This window comes from Coregonus clupeaformis, chromosome 39, assembly GCF_020615455.1.
Source record: "Coregonus clupeaformis isolate EN_2021a chromosome 39, ASM2061545v1, whole genome shotgun sequence".
In the NCBI taxonomy this organism is placed as follows: domain Eukaryota; kingdom Metazoa; phylum Chordata; class Actinopteri; order Salmoniformes; family Salmonidae; genus Coregonus; species Coregonus clupeaformis.
In genome coordinates, this window is record NC_059230.1 from 17406652 (window position 1) to 17428228 (window position 21577).

Sequence of the window (21577 nt, forward strand, 5' to 3'; positions counted from 1 at the left end):
AGAAGGATTATCCTATTCCAGGTATTGCTTAAAGAGGTGGGGTTTCAAGTGTCTCCGGAAGGTGGTGAGTGACTCCGCTGTCCTGGCGTCGTGAGGGAGCTTGTTCCACCATTGGGGTGCCAGAGCAGCAAACAGTTTTGACTGGGCTGAGCGGGAACTGTGCTTCCGCAGAGGTAGGGGGGCCAGCAGGCCAGAGGTGGATGAACGCAATGCCCTCGTTTGGGTGTAGGGACTGATCAGAGCCTGATGGTACGGAGGTGCCGTTCCCCTCACAGCTCCGTAGGCAAGCACCATGGTCTTGTAGCATATGCGAGCTTCAACTGGAAGCCAGTGGAGTGTGCGGAGGAGCGGGGTGACGTGAGAGAACTTGGGAAGGTTGAACACCAGACAGGCTGCGGCGTTCTGGATGAGTTGTAGGGGTTTAATGGCACAGGCAGGGAGCCCAGCCAACAGCGAGTTGCAGTAATCCAGACGGGAGATGACAAGTGCCTGGATTAGGACCTGTGCCGCTTCCTGTGTAAGGCAGGGTCGTACTCTGCGAATGTTGTAGAGCATGAACCTACAGGATCGGGTCACCGCCTTGATGTTAGCGGAGAACAACAGGGTGTTGTCCAGGGTCACGCCAAGGCTCTTTGCACTCTGGGAGGAGGACACAACAGAGTTGTCAACCGTGATGGCGAGATCATGGAACGGGCAGTCCTTCCCCGGGAGGAAGAGCAGCTCCGTCTTGCCGATGTTCAGCTTGAGGTGGTGATCCGTCATCCACACTGATATGTCAGCCAGACATGCAGAGATGCGATCGCCACCTGGTCATCAGAAGGGGGAAAGGAGAAGATGAATTGTGTGTCGTCTGCGTAGCAATGATAGGAGAGGCCATGTGAGGATATGACAGAGCCAAGTGACTTGGTGTATAGCGAGAATAGGAGAGGGCCTAGAACTGAGCCCTGGGGGACACCAGTGGTGAGAGCACGTGGTGTGGAGACAGATTCTCGCCACGCTGCCTGGTAGGAGCGACCTGTCAGGTAGGACGCAATCCAAGAGTGAGCCGCGCCGGAGATGCCCAACTCGGAGAGGGTGGAGAGGAGGATCTGATGGTTCACAGTATCAAAGGCAGCAGATAGGTCTAGAAGGACAAGAGCAGAGGAGAGAGAGTTAGCTTTAGCAGTGCGGAGAGCCTCTGTGACACAGAGAAGAGCAGTCTCAGTTGAATGACCAGACTTGAAACCTGACTGGTTTGGATCAAGAAGGTAATTCTGAGAGAGATAGCAAGAGAGTTGGCTAAAGACAGCACGCTCAAGAGTTTTGGAGAGAAAAGAATGAAGGGATACTGGTCTTTAGTTGACATCGGAGGGATCGAGTGTAGGTTTTTTGAGAAGGGGTGCAACTCTCGCTCTCTTGAAGACGGAAGGGACATAGCCAGCGGTCAAGGATGAGTTGATGAGCGAGGTGAGGTAAGGGAGAAGGTCTCCGGAAATGGTCTGGAGAAGAGAGGAGGGGATAGGGTCAAGGGGGCAGGTTGTTGGGCGGCCGGCCGTCACAAGTCGCAAGATTTTATCTGGAGAGAGAGGGGAGAAAGAAGTCAAAGCATAGGGTAGGGCAGTGTGAGCAGGACCAGCGGTGTCATTTGACTTAACAAACGAGGATCGGATGTCGTCAACCTTCTTTTCAAAATGGTTGACGAAGTCATCCACAGTGAGGGAGGAGGGGGGGGGGAGGATTCAGCAGGGAGGAGAAGGTGGCAAAGAGCTTCCTAGGGTTAGAGGCAGAGGCTTGGAATTTAGAGTGGTAGAAAGTGGCTTTAGCAGCAGAAACAGAGGAAGAAAATGTAGAGAGGAGGGAGTGAAAAGATGCCAGGTCCGCAGGGAGTCTAGTTTTCCTCCATTTCCGCTCGGCTACCTGGAGCCCTGTTCTGTGAGCTCGCAATGAGTCGTCAAGCCACGGAGCAGGAGGGGAGGACCGAGCTGGCCGGGAGGATAGGGGACATAGAGAGTCAAAGAATGCAGAAAGGGAGGAGAGGAGGGTTGAGGAGGCAGAATCAGGAGATTGGAGGGAGAAGGATTGAGCAGAGGGAAGAGATGATAGGATGAAAGAGGAGAGAGTAGCGGGAGAGAGAGAGCGAAGGTTGCGACGGCGCATTACCATCTGAGTAGGGGCAGAGTGAGTAGTGTTGGAGGAGAGCGAGAGAGAAAAGGATACAAAGTAGTGGTCGGAGACTTGGAGGGGAGTTGCAGTGAGATTAGTAGAAGAACAGCATCTAGTAAAGATGAGGTCTAGCGTATTGCCTGCCTTGTGAGTAGGGGGGGACGGTGAGAGGGTGAGGTCAAAAGAGGAGAGGAGTGGAAAGAAGGAGGCAGAGAGAAATGAGTCAAAGGTAGACGTAGGGAGGTTAAAGTCACCCAGAACTGTGAGGGGTGAGCCATCCTCAGGAAAGGAACTTATCAAGGCGTCAAGTTCATTGATGAACTCTCCAAGGGAACCTGGAGGGCGATAAATGATAAGGATGTTAAGCTTGAATGGGCTAGTGACTGTGACAGCATGGAATTCAAATGAGGAGATAGACAAATGGGTCAGGGGAGAAAGAGAGAATGTCCACTTGGGAGAGATGAGGATTCCTGTGCCACCACCCCGCTGACCAGATGCTCTCGGGGTATGCAAGAATACATGGTCAGACGAGGAGAGAGCAGTAGGAGTAGCAGTGTTTTCTGTGAGTAGCAGTGTTTTCAGTCACATCCCACTCTTCAGTCAGACAGAGGGCAATGAGGCTGCACCTTTCCACCATGTTTTTCACACCACAGACTAGCAAAACCACCGGAACACTTGACTCAGTCGGAAAGACATGAATAAGCTTCAATAAGAACAAGAGACACTTCAGGCTACATGCTTCTTTCAACTTAAGTAGACAAGTCTGTGAACTTTCAGTACACTCAAATTAGTCAATTCTAAATCTAACTTGAGTCCCTCCAGTGAACTGTTAAGTAGAGATTAGCATTTGTCTGCTGTTGAATTTTGTTTTATTCAACTTGGACTGAAATCTTTGTAATTAATTCCAGCCTCAGGCTTGACCTTAGTTAGATGTAGCCTAAGCCATCACTTAGACACCAGCATCTTACTTACTGTTTACTGTGTCTTTCAGCCAGAGGAGAAAAGCAAGTACGAGCTGATGGGCAGTTGTGGACAACAACGGTTCCTTCATGAGACTGAAGGTGAGTGCATTTTATGTTCCAGTGTAGAGGTCTGTGTGGCCTGATTTCTTCATCTCGCTCCTGCCCGCTCTCGCAGGTTTTTATACCAGACCCGCCCGCTCCCGCTGGCTTTCTGTCCGACTCCCGCAAGAAATGGTCCTGAACCCAACCGCATCCCGCAAATGTTATTTTAGGCGTATGTGATGCAGCTCGCTTGCCAGCCATGGTCCCATAAGTTTTGCACACTATAGGCAATTTAGAAATACTTAAAAATATCCTAAGAAATAGGTTAAATTACCAGAGATTCTCACGTGACCCATTATATTAGGCTATGAGTATTACTGGGCTATATCAGCCAATATGCTAGAGGTAGATTGAAGAGAGCGGAGTTGGAGAGAGAGCCGTCACTTGCACTTTCTCTTAAGCTGTGTTTGACATATATCCTTTTTGGAGTGGGGCGATTTTCAGACGGAGACAAATATGGGTGATCAATATTTATTTCCAAGCAATGTAGTAAACTATAGCCTAATCATATTTAGGAAGTACATTTCCTTGGAAAGATAACTGCCCTGTGCCTACTCTATTTAATTTACCTGTGTGTCAATCTATGTAACATAATAATAAATTCCCCAACAAATTCTGTCAGATTAAGCTAGAGATATCCGTTTTTTTTGCATGGGCTGAGTCTCAATCCACCACATCCGTCTATGGCCTTCCGCATCTGCGGTGGGAGGTGGCCGAGCTACAGCTGTGTTTGTCAGACCATGAGACATCCTGAAAATCGGTCTTCTCACGATAACGTCTGTAGCGTCCAAACGGTTTGGCCTAGACTCTATGGAAAGGGGAGACGAACAATGGTTTTCTCTGTTTTGCTACTCTACGACCCCCACAAGTGTGACAGGACTCATCTGAAGTCAGTAACACTGATGTGCCAACTTCTGTCTGTCGTTTCTGAACCGTTTGAGCTACAAACTAATATGACCTCACTATGGGGAGACTCTCATGAACACGATGGTGTGCTCTGTTTTGCTCTACGAACCCCACAAGTGTCACGGGACTCGTTTGAAGGTAACCCATACAAACGAATGGAAGTATGGAGGTAATTTTGTGCCAACAAAAATAACGGGTAAACACAGTACGTGTCCAAAAAACTAAAATATTTCCTGAGCTTTCTTATATCTCCTAAACAAATTGGACAGACACTTCCAAACCTTTTTCCTTGACTGTCTTTTTTTGGCATTTATGAATGTATTAATAATAATAATAATAATATGCCATTTAGCAGACGCTTTTATCCAAAGCAACTTACAGTCATGCGTGCATACATTTTTGTGTATGGGTGGTCCCGGGGATCGAACCCACTACCTTGGCGTTACAAGCGCCGTGCTCTACCAGCTGAGCTACAGAGGACCACAGTAGTAGTAGTAAAGGCCAAACTAAAAATATATACACCACCGGTCAAAAGTTTTAGAACACCTACTCATTCAAGGGTATTTCTTAATTTTTACTATTTTCTACATTGTAGAATAATAGTGAATATATCAAAACTATGAAATAACACATATGGAATCATGTAGTAACCAAAAAAGTGTTAAACAAATCAAAATATATTTGAGATTTGAGATTCTTCAAATAGCCACCCTTTGCCTTGATGACAGCTTTGCACACTCTTGTCATTCTCTCAACCAGCTTCACCTGGAATGCTTTTCCAACGGTCTTGAAGGAGTTCCCACATATGCTGACCACTTGTTGGCTGCTTTTCCTTCACTCTGCGGTCCGACTCATCCCAAACCATCTCAATTTGGTTGAGGTCGGGGGATTGTGGAGGCCAGGTAATCTGATGCAGCACTCCATCACTCTCCTTCTTGGTAAAATAGCCCTTACACAGCCTGGAGGTGTGTTGGGTCATTGTCCTGTTGAAGCACCCCCACACCATAACACCTCCTCCTCCATGCTTTACGGTGGGAAATACACATGCGGTGATCATCCGTTCACCCACACCGCGTCTCACAAAGACACGGCGGTTGGAACCAAAGATCTCAAATTTGGACTCCAGACCAAAGGACACATTTCCACCGGTCTAATGTCCATTGCTCGTGTTTCTTGGCCCAAGCAAGTCTCTTCTTCTTATTGGTGTCCTTTAGTAGTGGTTTCTTTGCAGCAATTCGACCATGAAGGCCTGATTCACACAGTCTCCTCTGAACAGTTGATGTTGAGATGTATCTGTTACTTGAACTCTGTGAAGCATTTATTTGGGCTGCAATTTCTGAGGCTGGTAACTCTAATGAACTTATACTCTGCAGCAGAGGTGACTCTGGGGTCTTCCATTCCAGTGGTGGTCCTCATGAGAGCCAGTTTCATCATAGCGCTTGATGGTTTTTGCGACTGCACTTGAAGAAACTTTCAAAGTTCTTGACATTTTCCGTATTGACTGACATGCATGTCTTAAAGTAATGATGGACTGTCGTTTCTCTTTGCTTATTTGAGCTGTTCTTGCCATAATATGGACTTGGTCTTTTACCAAATAGGGCTATCTTCTGTATAACCCCCCTACCTTGTCACAATACAGCTGATTGGCTCAAACGCATTAAGAAGGAAAGAAATTCCACAAATTAACTTTTATCAAGGCACACCTGTTAATTGAAATGCATTCCAGGTGACTACGTCATGAAGCTGGTTGAGAGAATGCCTAGAATGTGCAAAGCTGTCATCAAGGCAAAGGGTGGCTATTTGAAGAATCTCAAATCTCAAATATATTTTGATTTGTTTAACACTATTTTGGTTACTACATGATTCCATATGTGTTATTTCATAGTTTTGATGTCTTCACTATTATTCTACAATGTAGAAAATAGTAAAAATAAAGAAATACCCTTGAATGAGTAGGTCTTCTAAAACTTTTGACCGGTGGTGTATATATAAAAAAAAAGATACCTAAAGGGGTCCTACATTTCCAAATCAAATAGCTAAATAATCCATGGTATGACCATTTTAAAACAATTCCATGTTAGCGTAGCGTAGCATTCCCCCCCCCACACACACTTTTAGAGGTTAATTGAGACCACACGCACACCTGATCTCGCATGCCCAACTAGGAGAGGAGAGGTAGGCTACTAAACTTTATGCAGCAAGAATGATGAGAGCAGACACTTGTACTTTCTCTTGACCTATGTATTGCATATAGGATATAGCCTACATTTTAGGAGGGGAAGATTTGCAGGCAGAGACAAATAAATAGGTTATCAATATTTATTGAATAGGAAAAGGCTATGTTATGCGCGCGTTGCGCATTTTCCTTTTCAGTGATAATAAAATGTTTTGATTGCAGCTCAAATCACGTTGGTTGAGCGCCCTCCACTTCTTTCTATAACCGATATTTATTTACAGACACTGTGGTAAATTATAGAGTAATTATATTATTGGGGATTTATTATTTTTATAATTGATGGGATGACTAACTTAGAAAGAATGCATTCTTGACTGGGCTAATGTAGGTTGTGTCACCTGGCAGGCTGTGATTGATGTGAAGAGCTGTTTTAGGGGGTAAAATGAGATAAGGATTTGTGTCTCCAAATGCTAGACTATACTGGTTCTTTGTGATCTGTGAACCTTCCTTGGACGTAGGAATGGTGTCTAAGGGAGCTGGCTCTTCTCACTATGACAGGTTGTTATGATGAACGTATGCCTGGAAACAGGGATGCGCTAAGAGGCAGGGGACTAGCCTGTGCGCCAACGGATAGGCTGAGTAAGTCTAAACCACGCTCAAGTCTCTACTCTAATTGGCCAGCAGAGAGGTGGGAAACTCTCTCTGTCAGAGTATTTGAGCAAGAACCTAGAACAATGGATTAGTTCTCTGAAGTGCCCTGCGAGGTATTTCAAAGAGCCCCTATATACGAAACATCATATTTACCATTGAAGGTTTTTGCATTAATTAAAATAACTAGTATATATTAGAAGTCGTGTTGACCTCTTTTGTTCCTAATGCCAGATTTGAATTGACGCAACTTTGACAATATTTAAGTTAATTTCTTTGGAAAGATAGCCCAACTTCCACGTGATTCTCCGCCCATGCATAGGCCTTGGCCTACTCTATTTCATTGAGACCCAGAGCCGCTGGAAAATGTGTGGCGAGACAGCATTTTCCCCTGTACTTTTCAATCTTGCGCCGCCACACCACTCTCAAAGCAGCAGCACCAACCGGGCCAGTAACTTCTCAGCACAGTTTTGCATTCCAATTCAACATTTACCTGCTCTGTCGCAGTCTACCATTGAAAACCATTGAAGACTACACGCGAAAAATATACTATTCGTATTTAAGCAATATGATTGACCGTTCATTCAAGCACCACTACGCTCCCGCGAGTCACATCTTCTCAAGCACTTGAGCAGTACAGAAATTGATAGCTACGTTCACACAGCACACGTGAGCTGTCCTGAGCAAAAAGATGCCCATCAATCTACTCGCTGAGCTTATTTATTTTAGGGAAAGTGATTTTTCAAAAGTAAAGCTTCAATTGTGAACATACTATCAGTATGCTGGCTACTGTTGATACAAAAATACACCTTAGCGTTTGTCTTGGCTAGCCTACTGTAGCCAGGTCGATATCTACTGTATTTTGGAACGCAATTGTCCTTAAGGGGCAGCGTCCTATTTTGAGATGTACATTTTTTTATCTCAAAATGAATACAATTCTAAAGAATAGAGTAATGAATTACATTGCTAAATTATATTAAACAGATGTTTAATACGTATCATAATAACCAAATATAGCCTATTAATCGCTGCATATAGAGAGAAAGCATGCCAACCTATAGGCCCTGCATGAACCCAATGCATTTAAAAACTACACATGTCCGGGCCAGTAGAAATGATGTTCGGGCCAGTAGAATTTTGGCCAACTGCTAGCAGATACCCATACACTTCCAGTAATTGCGCTAACGCTAGTTAGCATTGGCTACCAAAACTACCTCTTAACTTCATACTGCACACAGAGAAGTAGATAAAGGGTAGATAAATGGTCTTATTGCCAAAATCCCGAAGTATCCCTTTAACGTTGGACCCTGTCATAGCCTACAAAAGGGACCCATTTGAGACCCGTTTTACCTGACCAGGTCATGAGATCTGGAAAAACTCCAGGCCCCAGAAAAGACAAATTGGAATTTTGCCACACCACTTTTGAACCTGTGGTGCCACCTCTGTTGAGACCACACTTGATCTTGCACTCCCAACTAGTAGAAGAGAGGCTACTGAACTTGAAGCAGGGATTGCTGAGAGTGTGTGTATAATGCGACAAAGGTGCTTTCAATACAACCGGTAGGCCTAGGCTAACTCATAGAAAGCAGAAAGACGTCAGTTTCCAAATAATCTACGGAACAAATACATATTTTCATCTCAAATTGTCCGCCTGACCGCCTGCTCCTGCTCCTGCCCGCAGCATGAAAGATGAAGACGGTGCCGTAATGATCTCTGTCAGGCCCCACAGGTATCCCGTGGGAATGCAGCCCTCTATTCCAGTGTTCTGTCTCACCATAGCCGGAAATGAGCATGGAGGGAGAAAAATAATCCAGCCTGTCATTGATGTTATAGTTATTTGTGGTCTTTGTTTTGTTTGAATGCTGAGCCAATCAAAACATCTTCAAAGATTGCACTTAACTTGCCTAGACCATCAACTTCTTAGTTCTCAGTTGTCAGTCTCAGCTGAACTTCCCCTTGCCCTTTCTGGCACAACTTCCTGTGCTCTCTCTCCATTAAAGTGGATCATTTTGATGAGTCATTTATCTTGAATCAACATATCCTCTATCACCTGTTACTCTGTGTGCATGACCGTGTGGAATGGCAGACAGACAGACAGCCCCCTGGTGGATTAATACAGACACCAGATGTAGGGGTCAGAGAGGGCAATGGTGAAGTCTCAGAAGTGATGACGAATGGAACGTAATTCTTTTTTTATGCAGTTTTCTCTCTACGTGTCTTCTGACCTTGAACTTAAGCATGAGAATAGCATGCTATTCACCCGCTATTTGTTTGGGTTGGAGATCAAAGAAATTAAGGTGTGGCAGAGGTGTGTCTACAGATACGCTGTATTCTGACTTAATTCCCTCATAATTACACAAATTTTATGCACTTCAGGGTCCTGTTGGTTCCAGACTTCCAGGCATCGGTACCGCTTGCCGTGCGGAAGCAAAGAGAACAGTCTATGACTTGGGTGGCTGGAGTCTACAAACATTTTCTCAGCACCCCCACCCCTAAACCTCTTCCCGCAGCCATGTTCCTCTGACACCGCCTAGTATAGAGGTCCTGGATGGCAGGGAGCGAGCTTGGCCCCAGTTATCTACTGGGCGGTACGCACTACCCTCTGTAGCGTCTTGCGGTCGGATGCCAAGACCGTAAAGAGCTTCTGGATATCAGAACAGCGATTATTCACATCAAACTGGACGAAGATTATTTATTTAATAAGTCTGACGCAAAGGATATACTGCTTCTCCGAGACCAGGCCCAAATCCCCGCCATTCACGTGAAGAAAAGACGGAAATACAGGGGGCGGAGATCGGGGTGCCTTGTGAGAATTTGTCGGCGAGTGGGTAACCCGCCTCTACAATTCGTTCTATTGGCCAACGTGCAATCACTGGAGAATAAACTGGATGATCCCCGTTCAAGTCTATCCTACCAACGGGACATTAAAAACTGTAATATCTTATGTTTCACCGAGTCGTGGCTGAACGACGACACGGATAATATACAGTTGGCTGGGTTTTCCGTGAATTGGCAGGACATAACAGCTACGTCTGGTAAGACGAGGGGTGGGGGTGTGTGTCTATTTGTCAATAACAGCTGGTGCGCAATGTCTAATATTAAGGAAGTATCGAGGTATTGCTTGCCTGGGGTAGAGTACCTCATGATAAGCTGTAGACCACACTATCTACCAAGAGAGTTTTCATCTATATTTTTCGTAGCTGTCTATTTACCACCACAAACCGATGCTGGCACTAAGACAACACTCAACGAGCTGTATAAGGCCATAAGCAAACAAGAAATGCTCATCCAGAAGCGGCGCTCCTAGTGTCCGGGGACTTTAATGCAGGCAAACTTAAATCCGTTTTACCTAATTCCTACCAGCATGTCACATGTGCAACTACAGCTCAGCGTTCAACACCATAGTGCCCACAAAGCTCATCACTAAGCTAAGGACCCTGGGACTAAACACCTCCCTCTGCAACTGGACTTCCTGACAGGGCGCCCCAGGTGGTAAGGGTAGGCATCAACACATCTGCCACACTGATCCTCAACACGGGGGCCCCTCAGGGATGCGTGCTTAGTCTCCTCCTGTACTCCCTGTTCACTCATGACTGCATGGCCAAGCATGACTCCAACACCATCATTAAGTTTGCTGACGACACAACAGTGGTAGGCCTGATCAACGACAATGATGAGACAGCCTATAGGGAGGAGGCCAGAGACCTGGCAGTGAGGTGCCAGGACAACAACCTCTCCCTCAACGTGAGCAAGACAAAGGAGCTCATCGTGGACTACAGGAAAAGGAGGGCCGAACACGCCCCCATTCACATCGATGGGGCTGTAGTGGAGCAGGTCGAGAGTCTCAAGTTCCTTGGTGTGCACATCACCAACAAACTGTTGTGGTCCAAACACACCAAGACAGTCAAGAAGAGGGCACGACAACACCTTTTCCCCCTCAGGAGACTGAAAAGATTTGGCATGGGTCCCCAGATCCTCAAAAAGTTATACAGCTGCACCATCGAGAGCATCCTGACCGGTTGCATCACTGCCTGGTATGGCAACTGCTCGGCATCCGACCGTAAGGCGCTACAGAGGGTAGTGCATACGGCCCAGTACATCATTGGGGCCAAGCTTCTTGCCATCCAGGACCTATATACTCGGCGGTGTCTGAGGAAGGATAAAAAAATTGTCAAACACTCCAGTCACCCAAGTCATAGACTGTTCTCTCTGCTACCGCACGGCAAGCGGTACCGGAGCGCCAAGTCTAGGTCCAAAAGGCTCCTTAACAGCTTCTATCCCCAAGCCATAAGACTGCTGAACAATTAATCAAATGGCCACCCGGACTATTTACATTGATCCCCCCCCTGAGTACGCGTCCTGGTAATCCGTCTGGCCATGCGGCCTTGTGAATGTTAACTTGTTTAATGGTCTTACTCACATGGGCTACGGAAAGCGTGATCACACAGTCGTCCGGAACAGCTGGTGCTCTCATGCATAGTTCAATGTTGCTAGCCTCGAAGTGTGCATGGAAAGTATTTAGCTCGTCTGGTAGGCTCGCGTCACTGGACAGCTCGCATCTGGTTTCCCTTTGTAATCCTTGATAGTATCTCCTTTTCCACAGTGAAGTTTATGAAATGCTGACCTTATAACTTTCAATAATTAAATTTGGAGACCCAAACAATAGGTTTCTGTAGCCATGCTTAAATTACAGTAGAGCGCCAAACCTACCGAGTTGATTTATGATTTCTAGAATGTTTTAATTATATGCCCTGACTTTTCACAGTATTTTTTTACAAAATGTGTATTGTGTTAAATATTAGACACTATCAGTAGCCAGTGTTAGTTATACACCCACATACATTTACAACTGTCACTTTAGTGTTACTTTACATACATTGTGCATCATTGCATTACATAGTTCGTTTACCTTTCTTTCCTCTGTCACGTTCGTGTGGTTGTTCCTGTGGATCGCTAGCAATAGTGGATCATATTAGGCTAACGTATTACAATTTGGGCAATCATTTAGGACATGGAGCCTATTTGAATCATTATGGAATGCAAACGATATGTAACCGTTTAAACCTGGAGCCTGGCACACGGTTCACGACGACTGGACCGTTGTCATCACAGTTCCATGATTAGTAAGGATTATTAGGGTCGATTTATAGAACTACTGTTCAGCCCCTATTGTACACTTTTCTCACCTTCCAATATTTCATCGATTAAACAATTACATTTGGCAACTTTCAGAATGACTCAAACCCCTGTATTTTTTATTCACCAATATATTTCGTGCATGAGTCTGTCGAGAAAATTCTAATAAAATTCAAATGAAAAGTTACACCAAATTTAAAGGGATGGCTTTAGAAAATGTACAGAAACCCTATTGAATGAAAACCACAAGAAAATCTGTTGGCCAGCAAGTGGGAGGGTTTTCAGCGGTTGAATTAAATGTATTCAGCAAACGCAAGGGAACTACGCTTGCAAAGCTCGTTATACACCTGCATAAGGTAAGTCTTAATACCAACTACTGAGAAGTGAGTAGGAAAGGTATGCGTAGGAAAGGAGTACATTTCCTATATCTGAATCGGGCCCCTAGAGTGCCTTACGTAACATCTGTAAATAGCATTACAGAATGGACAATAATAGGTGAATGCACAGTAGTGCGTGTGTCAGGCTAGCTTTGTGCATTGAAGTATTGTGAGTCAGAACTTGTTTTGTCCTGTTGTTAACAGACTGTACACTTCAAAGCCTCTGTCTGCTTCAATGTCTATGAGTGGCTCACCTCACCTGTGCATTTGAAAATTGCTGAGAGCTTCACTCTGCCTTTGTATTTATGTAACTCAGTAACTCATGTTGCATAATGAGCACACATTCTTGTGCTACTGCTGTGAGAAGAACACGCACACATGCGCACACAGGGGAGCGCCGGTCACTTTACACACCAGTTCTGGAACTCTCCTTACCGCTGTCACACATTGGCACCACATCCATCACTCACTCTACCGCCCATTTGCCTCCCGCACCTGGCTTTAGATCCCATGTCACCTTCCCACCCTCCTCCTGTTGGAGCCATAATATTATTTATTAGTGCAGGAACTCCATTTAGAACTCAGAACACTCTCTTAGGTCATGAGCACTGGGGACAGTGTTGTTTACCTTACGAAAGCATTAGCTCCCTAGCGACTGTACTTTTTTATGTCCAACAACCTGTGCCGTACAATTCCTTGAGCTTCTCAAAACTGGCCACCTTTAGCTCCTAATTAAAAACAACCTTGCTTCTCAAAAGTCATAGAACATCTGTGACAACATAATCTTTCACATGGGCTCAATAAAACAAATCCTCACTGTCAGAGTCCCCAAACAAAAAGCTAGCATAGCAGCACAGAGCCCCTGCTTACTGCATTGGCACCGACCATTGGCACTTTGTTCTAAAAGCTGGAGCAGCCGACCGTGCTGAGCTCCCGTCGCTAAGCTTAGCCAGGGGTTACCTCCGTGACATCCATTTCCAAAGAGAATCCACAGAGCGGTGCTGCTTCACAAAGAGCCATCTGCCGAAATGGCCGCCCCCTGCTGGGCTCACTCTGTGTGAACGCTGGCTAAAGGGCCCCTGCTCTAAGCTGTGGGCAGGCCCACTGTTGTAATGGGCAACCATTATGGCCTGCTGTGATTGCGAGGGACGGTTAATGTCTGATCAATTAGGCATCAGACCTCACAGATGATGCCAAAGCACAGACCCGCAGAGACTCTGGCAGTCTCTAATGGCTTCTCAATGACTGTGGAGAAATATTGCCCTGTCACTGTTGGTGCACAGCTGATTATGGGGGTCCATGTCGCCATTTTGAAGAATTAAAATGGAATGAAGGAATGGAATCACTGTAGAAGTAGCTTTGTCCAAGCCAGAATAGGGCAGGAGCCTATTTACTGTTTCTGTAGCATGAGGCAGCTTGATGTACAGGGACAGCCCCTGGACAGGACGCTAGTCCACTAACAGAGTTTTATTTACTGTATTAGTATTCATGACAGTCCCTCCAGGATTCTGCGAGCGCAAATTGTTTGCAAAATCATAAATTCCTCACATATTATGTGAGGGCTTGCAAATTTGACCGATCTCTGCACTATTTCCTGCATAAAACAGTCAAATCATTGTAATATTATTGCATAAAAATGACCCCTCACCGCAGTACAAGAAGAGGGCTCGCAATTTCAACCAATCACCGCACATTTACAGTGGGGAAAAAAAGTATTTAGTCAGCCACCAATTGTGCAAGTTCTCCCACTTAAAAAGATGAGAGAGGCCTGTAATTTTCATCATAGCTACACGTCAACTATGACAGACAAAATGAGGGAAAAAAATCCAGAAAATCACATTGTAGGATGTTTTATGAATTTATTAGCAAAAAAATTTTTTTTCTCAATTTGTCTGTCATAGTTGACGTGTACCTATGATGAAAATTACAGGCCTCTCTCATCTTTTTAAGTGGGAGAACTTGCACAATTGGTGGCTGACTATATACTTTTTTCCCCACTGTACCTCATAATGGTAAAATCAAGCAAGCCACACGTCAACAAACTTTTTCTCTTGTCAACGTATTTTCGTGACAATTTGGATTAAAATCATTGCATATTGCCATGCAAAATGTCAGAATTGCCGCAGCAAAATCAAGCATTTTTGCCCGCAGATATATATTTAAAAAATCTGCTAAATCCTGGAGGGACTGGTATGAGGAATACTGTAGTTTGACTCTCTTGAGAGAAGCTAAACGAAACAGAGGCTTGTGTCAAACACTGTAGGTGTACTAGTAGGGAGAAGGTTTTATCCTAGTTGTATCTGTGAAACATTTGTATTTGGTGCTTTTAGATCCTGAAGGAAACTAGCTGACTTTACTGCAGGAGAAAGTGATGTAAATCCTTCCATGGTCTGTTTAGAGATGTCTGTGTAGAGATGTATCTGTTTTGATATCCCACTGTTTTCACAGTCAGACGCACAACATAACTGTTTTGTATAGAAAGGGCCTTTAAAGCAGTGTTTGTTCTTCCACAAAATGGCCCCTGGCTATAGGGAGTAGCTAGATACACTGACCTAGAAAGATGAATTTGATGTGTGGATTTAATCATGTTTACTAAAGAAGAGCTGCTTCCAGTGTTTTACATCTTGTCATTGGTGGTAGTAGATATGCAGGCTACAATATCAGATGTAGTAACGTTAACAGCAATGATTTACAGTGCCTTCAGAAAGTATTCACAACCCTTTACTTTTCCCACATTTTGTTGTGTTACAGCCTGAATTTAAATGTATTACATTTAGCCTTGTGTCGCTGATCTACACACAATACTCCATAATCTACACACAATACTCCATAATATGAAAGTGGATTTTTGGTAGTAGATTTTTTTTTCAATTACTAAATAAGTTAAGGAAAGAAAATGGGCTTAACAAATCGCATAATAAGTTGCATGGACTCATTCCGTGTTCAATAATAGTGTTTAACATGATTTCTGAATGACTATCCCATCTCTGTACCCCACACATACAATTGTCTGTAAGTTCCCTCAATTGAGTGTTGAATTTCAAGCACAGATTCAACCACAAAGACCAGGGAGGGTTTTCAAAGCCTTGCAAGGAAGGGCACCGATTGGTAGATGTGTAAAAAAAAAAGCAGATGCTGAATATCCCTTTGAGCATGGTGAAGTTATTCATTACACTTTGGATGGTGTATCAATACACCCAGTCACTACAAAGATACAGGCGTCCTTCCTAACTCAGTTGCCGGAGAGGAAGGAAACTGCTCAGGGATTTCACCATGAGGCCAATGGTGATTTTAAAACATTTAGAGTTTAATGGTTGTGATATGAGAAAACTAAGGATGGATCAACAACATTGTAGTTGCTCCACAATACTGAACTAAATGACAGAGTGAAAAGAAGGAAGTCTGTACAGAATACAAATATTCCAAAACAAGCATCCTGTTTGCAACAAGGCACTTAAGTAATACTGCAAAAAATGTGGCAAATAAATACTTTTTGTCCTGAATACAAAGCGTTATCTTTGGGGAAAATCCAACAAAATACATCACTGAGTACCACTCTTAATATTTTCAAGCATGGTGGTGGCTGCATCATGTTATGGGTATGCTTGTCATCGGCAAGGACTATAGAGTTTTTGGGGGGATAAAAAGAAAAGGAATACAGCTATCAGCACAGGCAAAATCCTAGAGGGAAACCTGGTTCAGTCTGCTTTCCAACAGACACTGGGAGACGAATTCACCTTTCAGCAGGATAATAACCTAGAACACAAGGCCAAATCTACACTGTAGTTGCTTACCAAGACGACATTGAATGTTCCAGAGTGGCCTAGTTAAAGTTTTGACTTAAATCGGCTTGAAAATCTATGGCAAGACTTGAAAATGGCTGTATAGCAATGATCAACAATCAACTTGACAGAGCTTGAAGAATAAATAAATATTGTACAATCCAGGTGTGCAAAGCTCTTAGAGACTTCTACAAAGTATTGACTCAGGGGTGTGAATACTTTATTAGATTTTTCTGTATTTCATTTTCAATAAATGTGCTAAAGTTTCTAAAAACATGTTTTTACTTTGTCATTATGGGATAGTGTGTGTAGATGGATGAGAAAAAATATATTTAATCCATTTTGAATTCAGGCTGTAACACAACAAAATGTGGAATAAGTCAAGGGGTATGATACTTTCTGAAGGCACTGTACATCGCTATCCAAAAGGTCAACACAAAGTTGTATACAAAGTTGTATCCATTCAAATTGAAGGCAGCGGAAGCCATACTGGATAAACTTCTGAAAAGTGTTGACACCTACTGTAGGTGATAAAAAGCCACTTCTCATAAAATGCACATATTTTAGCTGTGGTCTATACCATTGAATGAATAAGACATTAAGGTCAATGCCACTCAGCAACCCATCAATGTATTCCTCTCTTTACCCTAAATGGCTTTCAGCTTTATGATAGACAAAGCACTTTGGATTGGTTCAAAGCATGTGGATTGAACACATTGACTCGCTGTATTTCTTTCATTTGTGTGTTTGGCAGGAAATACTCTCCTGTTAAAATGGATATAATAGACAGCTATTGGTTGTTTTACGATGTATTTTTCACAGCATTTCAACTGTTCATCAATAAATTATGACTCTAGTACTTTGTAGTACTATGTATAGTATGTTCAGTTACACACATTTGCTAATACATGTTGTAGCTTGTAGGTCCTATCAAACAGATGGAAGACAGAGGCGTACCTGTGCTAGTTAGCGATCTGCGTCTCCGAACACCTGTGTGTAAATGGAAGACGGACGCAACAAACGTGTTGTCACTGAAAAATACTGTCGGCTTCAACTTTGATAAAACAGTATATATTTTGCATTTGTGAAATTATTTTGATGTAATATGTTTCTAGAACCGTATCGCAATTGAGAATCGATTCACGTTTAGATTGAGTATTTGGCTGTTTTCCTCTAAACAGAACATGTAAGGTCCTTGGACTATAAGGAGTAACGTTAGGCTCCTTTAGTCCATTATTGGCTAGCCTCACCTGTGACTGCTGATAAATCGGCCTCATTAGGCCCCCCAGACAGATTTGTGGTTGAATAACATCCTGGTATTTCTCCATTGGCAGGGGCCATGTTTGTGTTCCCGCAGGAAATGGTGTCTCCAGAAAGACCCCGCGGTGATGGAGTGACCTACGTCAATATTCCCATCAGCCCCACGTCCAAGAAACAGCTGAACTACATGGAGTTGGAGCATCAGGAGCAAACTGGGGTCAGGGGGACCAGCCAGCACCTCCCAGGACAGAGTAAGGGCCCATTTCCCCAATAACAACCAGTCTTTTGTGGGTCATTGGTGGTTTGCTCTTCTGTGGTTCCAATGTCTTTGACCTTGCTACTAATTTTTCGATAGCCAGTTGACATGATGTGCCTCTTGAAGTGCAATAGTGTACATGCAGGTACACTATATTCAAAAGTGATGTTGTAGTCAAAGAAAATATCAAGTGACAAACAGTACATTTATTGTGTGAGCAGAGTAAGGGCCCCACAAACTCAAATGTGACCATTTGTATTTTAAGGTCCAATGCAGCCATTTTTTTAAATTATCAATATCAAATCATTTCTAGGTAACAATTAAGTACCTTACTGTGATTGTTTTAAATGTAATGGTAAAAAAGAAACAAAAATTGCTTCTTAGCAAAGAGCAATTTCTCAAGCAAGAATTTTACTAGGACTGTCTGGGAGTGGTTTAAGTGGGGAGGGGAACACTGAAAACTAGGTGTTATTGGCAGAGAGATTTGGAACTCTCTCTCTTATTGGTCTATTAACGGCCCAGTGCAGTCAACAATTCTGTTTTTCCTGTGTTTTATATTATAATGTTGTACAACAGCTGATGAAACTAACATTGTAAAAGTGTGAATTTGATCAGTGTTATTTCCTGATAGTTGCTGGTTGAAAATACAATCTACACAGAACATCTAATCACCAGGTTTGCATGGGCGGAAGTTTTGGCTTTCCATGGTGACACCATGCAGTAAATTGGTTAATAGACCAGTAAGAAAGAGAGTTCCAAACCTATAATAGCCAATAACCGCTAGTTTTCAGTTTTCCCCTCCCCACTGGGAACAGACATCAGTTCAACATCTAGTTTTGATTTACATTTGGTTGAGATGTCAACTAACGTGAATTCAATGTGAAATCAACAGTAAGGTACTTAATTGTTACCCAGAAATGATTTGATATTGATATAAAAATGGCTGCATTGGGCCTTTAACTAATTTACTGTCCGAGATGTCAACAGGCAGGCTAAAACTCCATCCCCACCAAAACAGGCTGACATTTCATTTCAAACAGCTCTTACACTAAAAGGGCATTATCATAATTTTAAAAATGTCATAGTATTATTCCAACCTCATAGTGTGGAATGATATATAAATCACAGGAAAATCACGTTTTTGACTGCACTGAGCCTTTCAGATTTCTTGGTTCTTGCTCACACTAGAATGGCAAAGAGGGACAGAAGGGTTAGGAGGGACAGAAGGGTAAAAGAGGGACAGAAGGGTGAAGAGGGACAGAAGGGTGACGATCACGTTGATTGCTCCCCATCTTGCCGAGCGACATCCGAGCTGCTGTCATCAGGTCCGGGGATGTGATAGCGCGGTCTAATAACGTCATTACTCTCCGGGAATATGAGGGACGCTCTTGCTCGACGCGACAAAGGTTAATTTCCAATGTCATCTTGACGGTTTCTGTCACTTGGAGGAGGAGTGTGCCAGCTTAGCCGAGACGAAAGGTCGTATGGCGTTCGGAATACCGCGGGGAATTCACTTGCTGTAATGGGGTCATCTTCCCAGACTGTGTTCATGTGTTTGTGTGTGTGTGTGTGTTTGTTGATTTTTCCACTTAATGAGACTGCCTGGAGAAAGTATAACTGAAGCAATGGTACTTATTGCTTCATCTGTAGCTCACGGACAGGAATATATTGCTGTTCTCGCTCATTTGAATGATAATTGTACACAAGCGTGGTGACTATGTTTTTGAATAAACCTCTCTACCATGTTTATTATATTTTTATGACACCCTGAAAGGAGGGTCAACAATACTTGTTATTACTCATCTCATGGACTGCCTCTTGTTTTTTTCTCTCTACAGGGAAAAGTTCCACAAAATATGCCCAGATTGACATCACTGCTACGGATGCCGCCCACAAAACGGGTACCCAGCATGCCCTGGGGCGAGAGGAGGGTCTTCACACCCTGGAGCAGAGGAGGAGGGGAGTACCACAGTGACATCACACCTCCAATCTTGACCTCCACAGGGCCTCTGGCCCAGACCAGACTGTTGTATAAATCTCTAGAATTCAACAGAAACTTGGATTTCCTGGGGCACCTCCAGCTGCCATGATGTCAAACTCCTCGGAGATCTGCCTCATTTGATTTCTCTAACATCAATTGTTGGCGTCTTCGGACAGTACTGTCATTCTGCAATCACAAAAAGCAACATGAAAACAAACGAATGAAAAAGACAAAAGCTGCTGCATGGATGTAAGGGAACATTTCCATCTAGGTTTCCCTTGTGGAATCAGACATCTCATTAGAAGGCATCACTGTCACTGTCACAGCCCTGGGCAGACTTGGGGGGGAGTGAGGGGCTGAAAGTGCCAGTCTTGGAATTGAGTCATTACCCAGGCTCAAACCCCCGGAGGAGCAGTGGGTTTTTCACAGCCTCGCCTGTGCCACCCCTAATCTAATACAATACGGTTAGAATCTCATTTGGGGAAGATGAAGAGGGAGTTGAAAAAAGCATCACCCCCGATAACTCCTCTCTGATTAACATTATACTAATTCTACAGTGTTTATTTGTATGAAAGCCTTGATTGAGGCCTTTTGATAGAGGCTAGTTTAGCACAGGGCCAGATAGATCATGGATAATCAGTATTTCATTATCCTGTACAGTACATGCAGTCTTACTCATTCAGAATGTCAAAGATACAGCGACGCTCAACAAACTTTTAAAGAACTTTATGAAGCTAATGCGACAAAGTAGGCATAGACGTTGCGGCAGTCTATGTATACCGATGAGACCAACACGATTAAGCCCTCATTATTGGGTTCTGGTTGGCTTGAGTGTTCCTAACTGCCCACTGTTGACCACATCCGTAGCGTTAGTTTCTGGGAGCTCACCATTTGTTTTTCAACTTCACAGTTCACTTGGCTTCGCTGAGGGACAGACAGACATAGCTTCAGCTAGGAAAAATTTAAAACAATATCCCGGAAATGTTTGTCAGAAGCGCCTGTGGTTCCTCATTATGCAAACGTGTATTAAAAAAAAAATAGCTACATAATTTAAGACAGGAGTTCCTATGTAAATGTAACCTTATTGGAATAGAAATTGCTTATTGTCTGTATTCCCTGTTGTGTGTTGAACGTATGCGTTTTTTTGCTGATACTTTAATCAGTCATTATTTTATTTGTGATGTTAGTGAGGTTCTCATTATATTAGTCTGCAAATGTAACCTTGTCTAGAGAGAAATATATTTGTATTAAAACCAATATATATTTCTCCAGTATCTGTAAATACATTTCCCTGTTTCTATTCTAGATGTCTTGGACTGCCATACATTATATATTTGAAGATACTGTATATGTACAGATCAATGTTAAGAGTTTTAAAAATGATGTCTGTATTTTTTCAAAAGCCTTTTCTTTGAACATTTTATTTATAACAAATAACAACCATTGCTTTGACGTGTGAGTTAATTTCTTTATGCACTGATTCACTGATGGAACAATTTGTATCCTCATTGAACATAAAGCCAATGGTTACACTGTACTTAAAACAACCTTTAAAACCAAATGGTTGATTGTTTTGGTTGTTGTAGGCACTGGACGCTGGAGCAGCCTTAAGGGCCGTAAGTAACAGGAGGCAACAGAATCAGATGCGAAAAGTGTACGCAATCCAACTGATATTTACATAGGACTACAAAAATATGTACAAAATAGGCAGATTCTCAAATACTGTCAAAACACTGGTTTGAATAAAATCTAAACCTAAGCTTCAAAATCAGGCCTACCCTGCCAAAACAACTATAGCAGGTTGGAGTATACCAGGCTAGTGACAGCCTCCCCACATGAAAAAATACTA

At 43.4% G+C, this 21577-nt stretch overlaps 1 protein-coding gene across 2 annotated transcripts in view; it reads left to right on the forward strand.

The window, feature by feature from the left end:
* LOC121554381 (protein Dok-7) overlaps positions 1–21180 on the forward strand; it is a 46585-nt gene extending 25405 nt beyond the window's left edge. For both annotated transcript variants that reach the window (XM_041867940.2, XM_041867941.2), the window contains 3 exons: positions 3134–3203; positions 17566–17742; positions 19586–21180. In XM_041867940.2, the coding sequence (XP_041723874.1) occupies positions 3134–3203; positions 17566–17742; positions 19586–19722 (384 nt within the window). In that variant the 3' untranslated portion in view covers positions 19723–21180. The remainder of the gene's footprint in view (positions 1–3133; positions 3204–17565; positions 17743–19585) is intronic.
* The last annotated feature ends 397 nt before the right edge of the window (positions 21181–21577 follow it).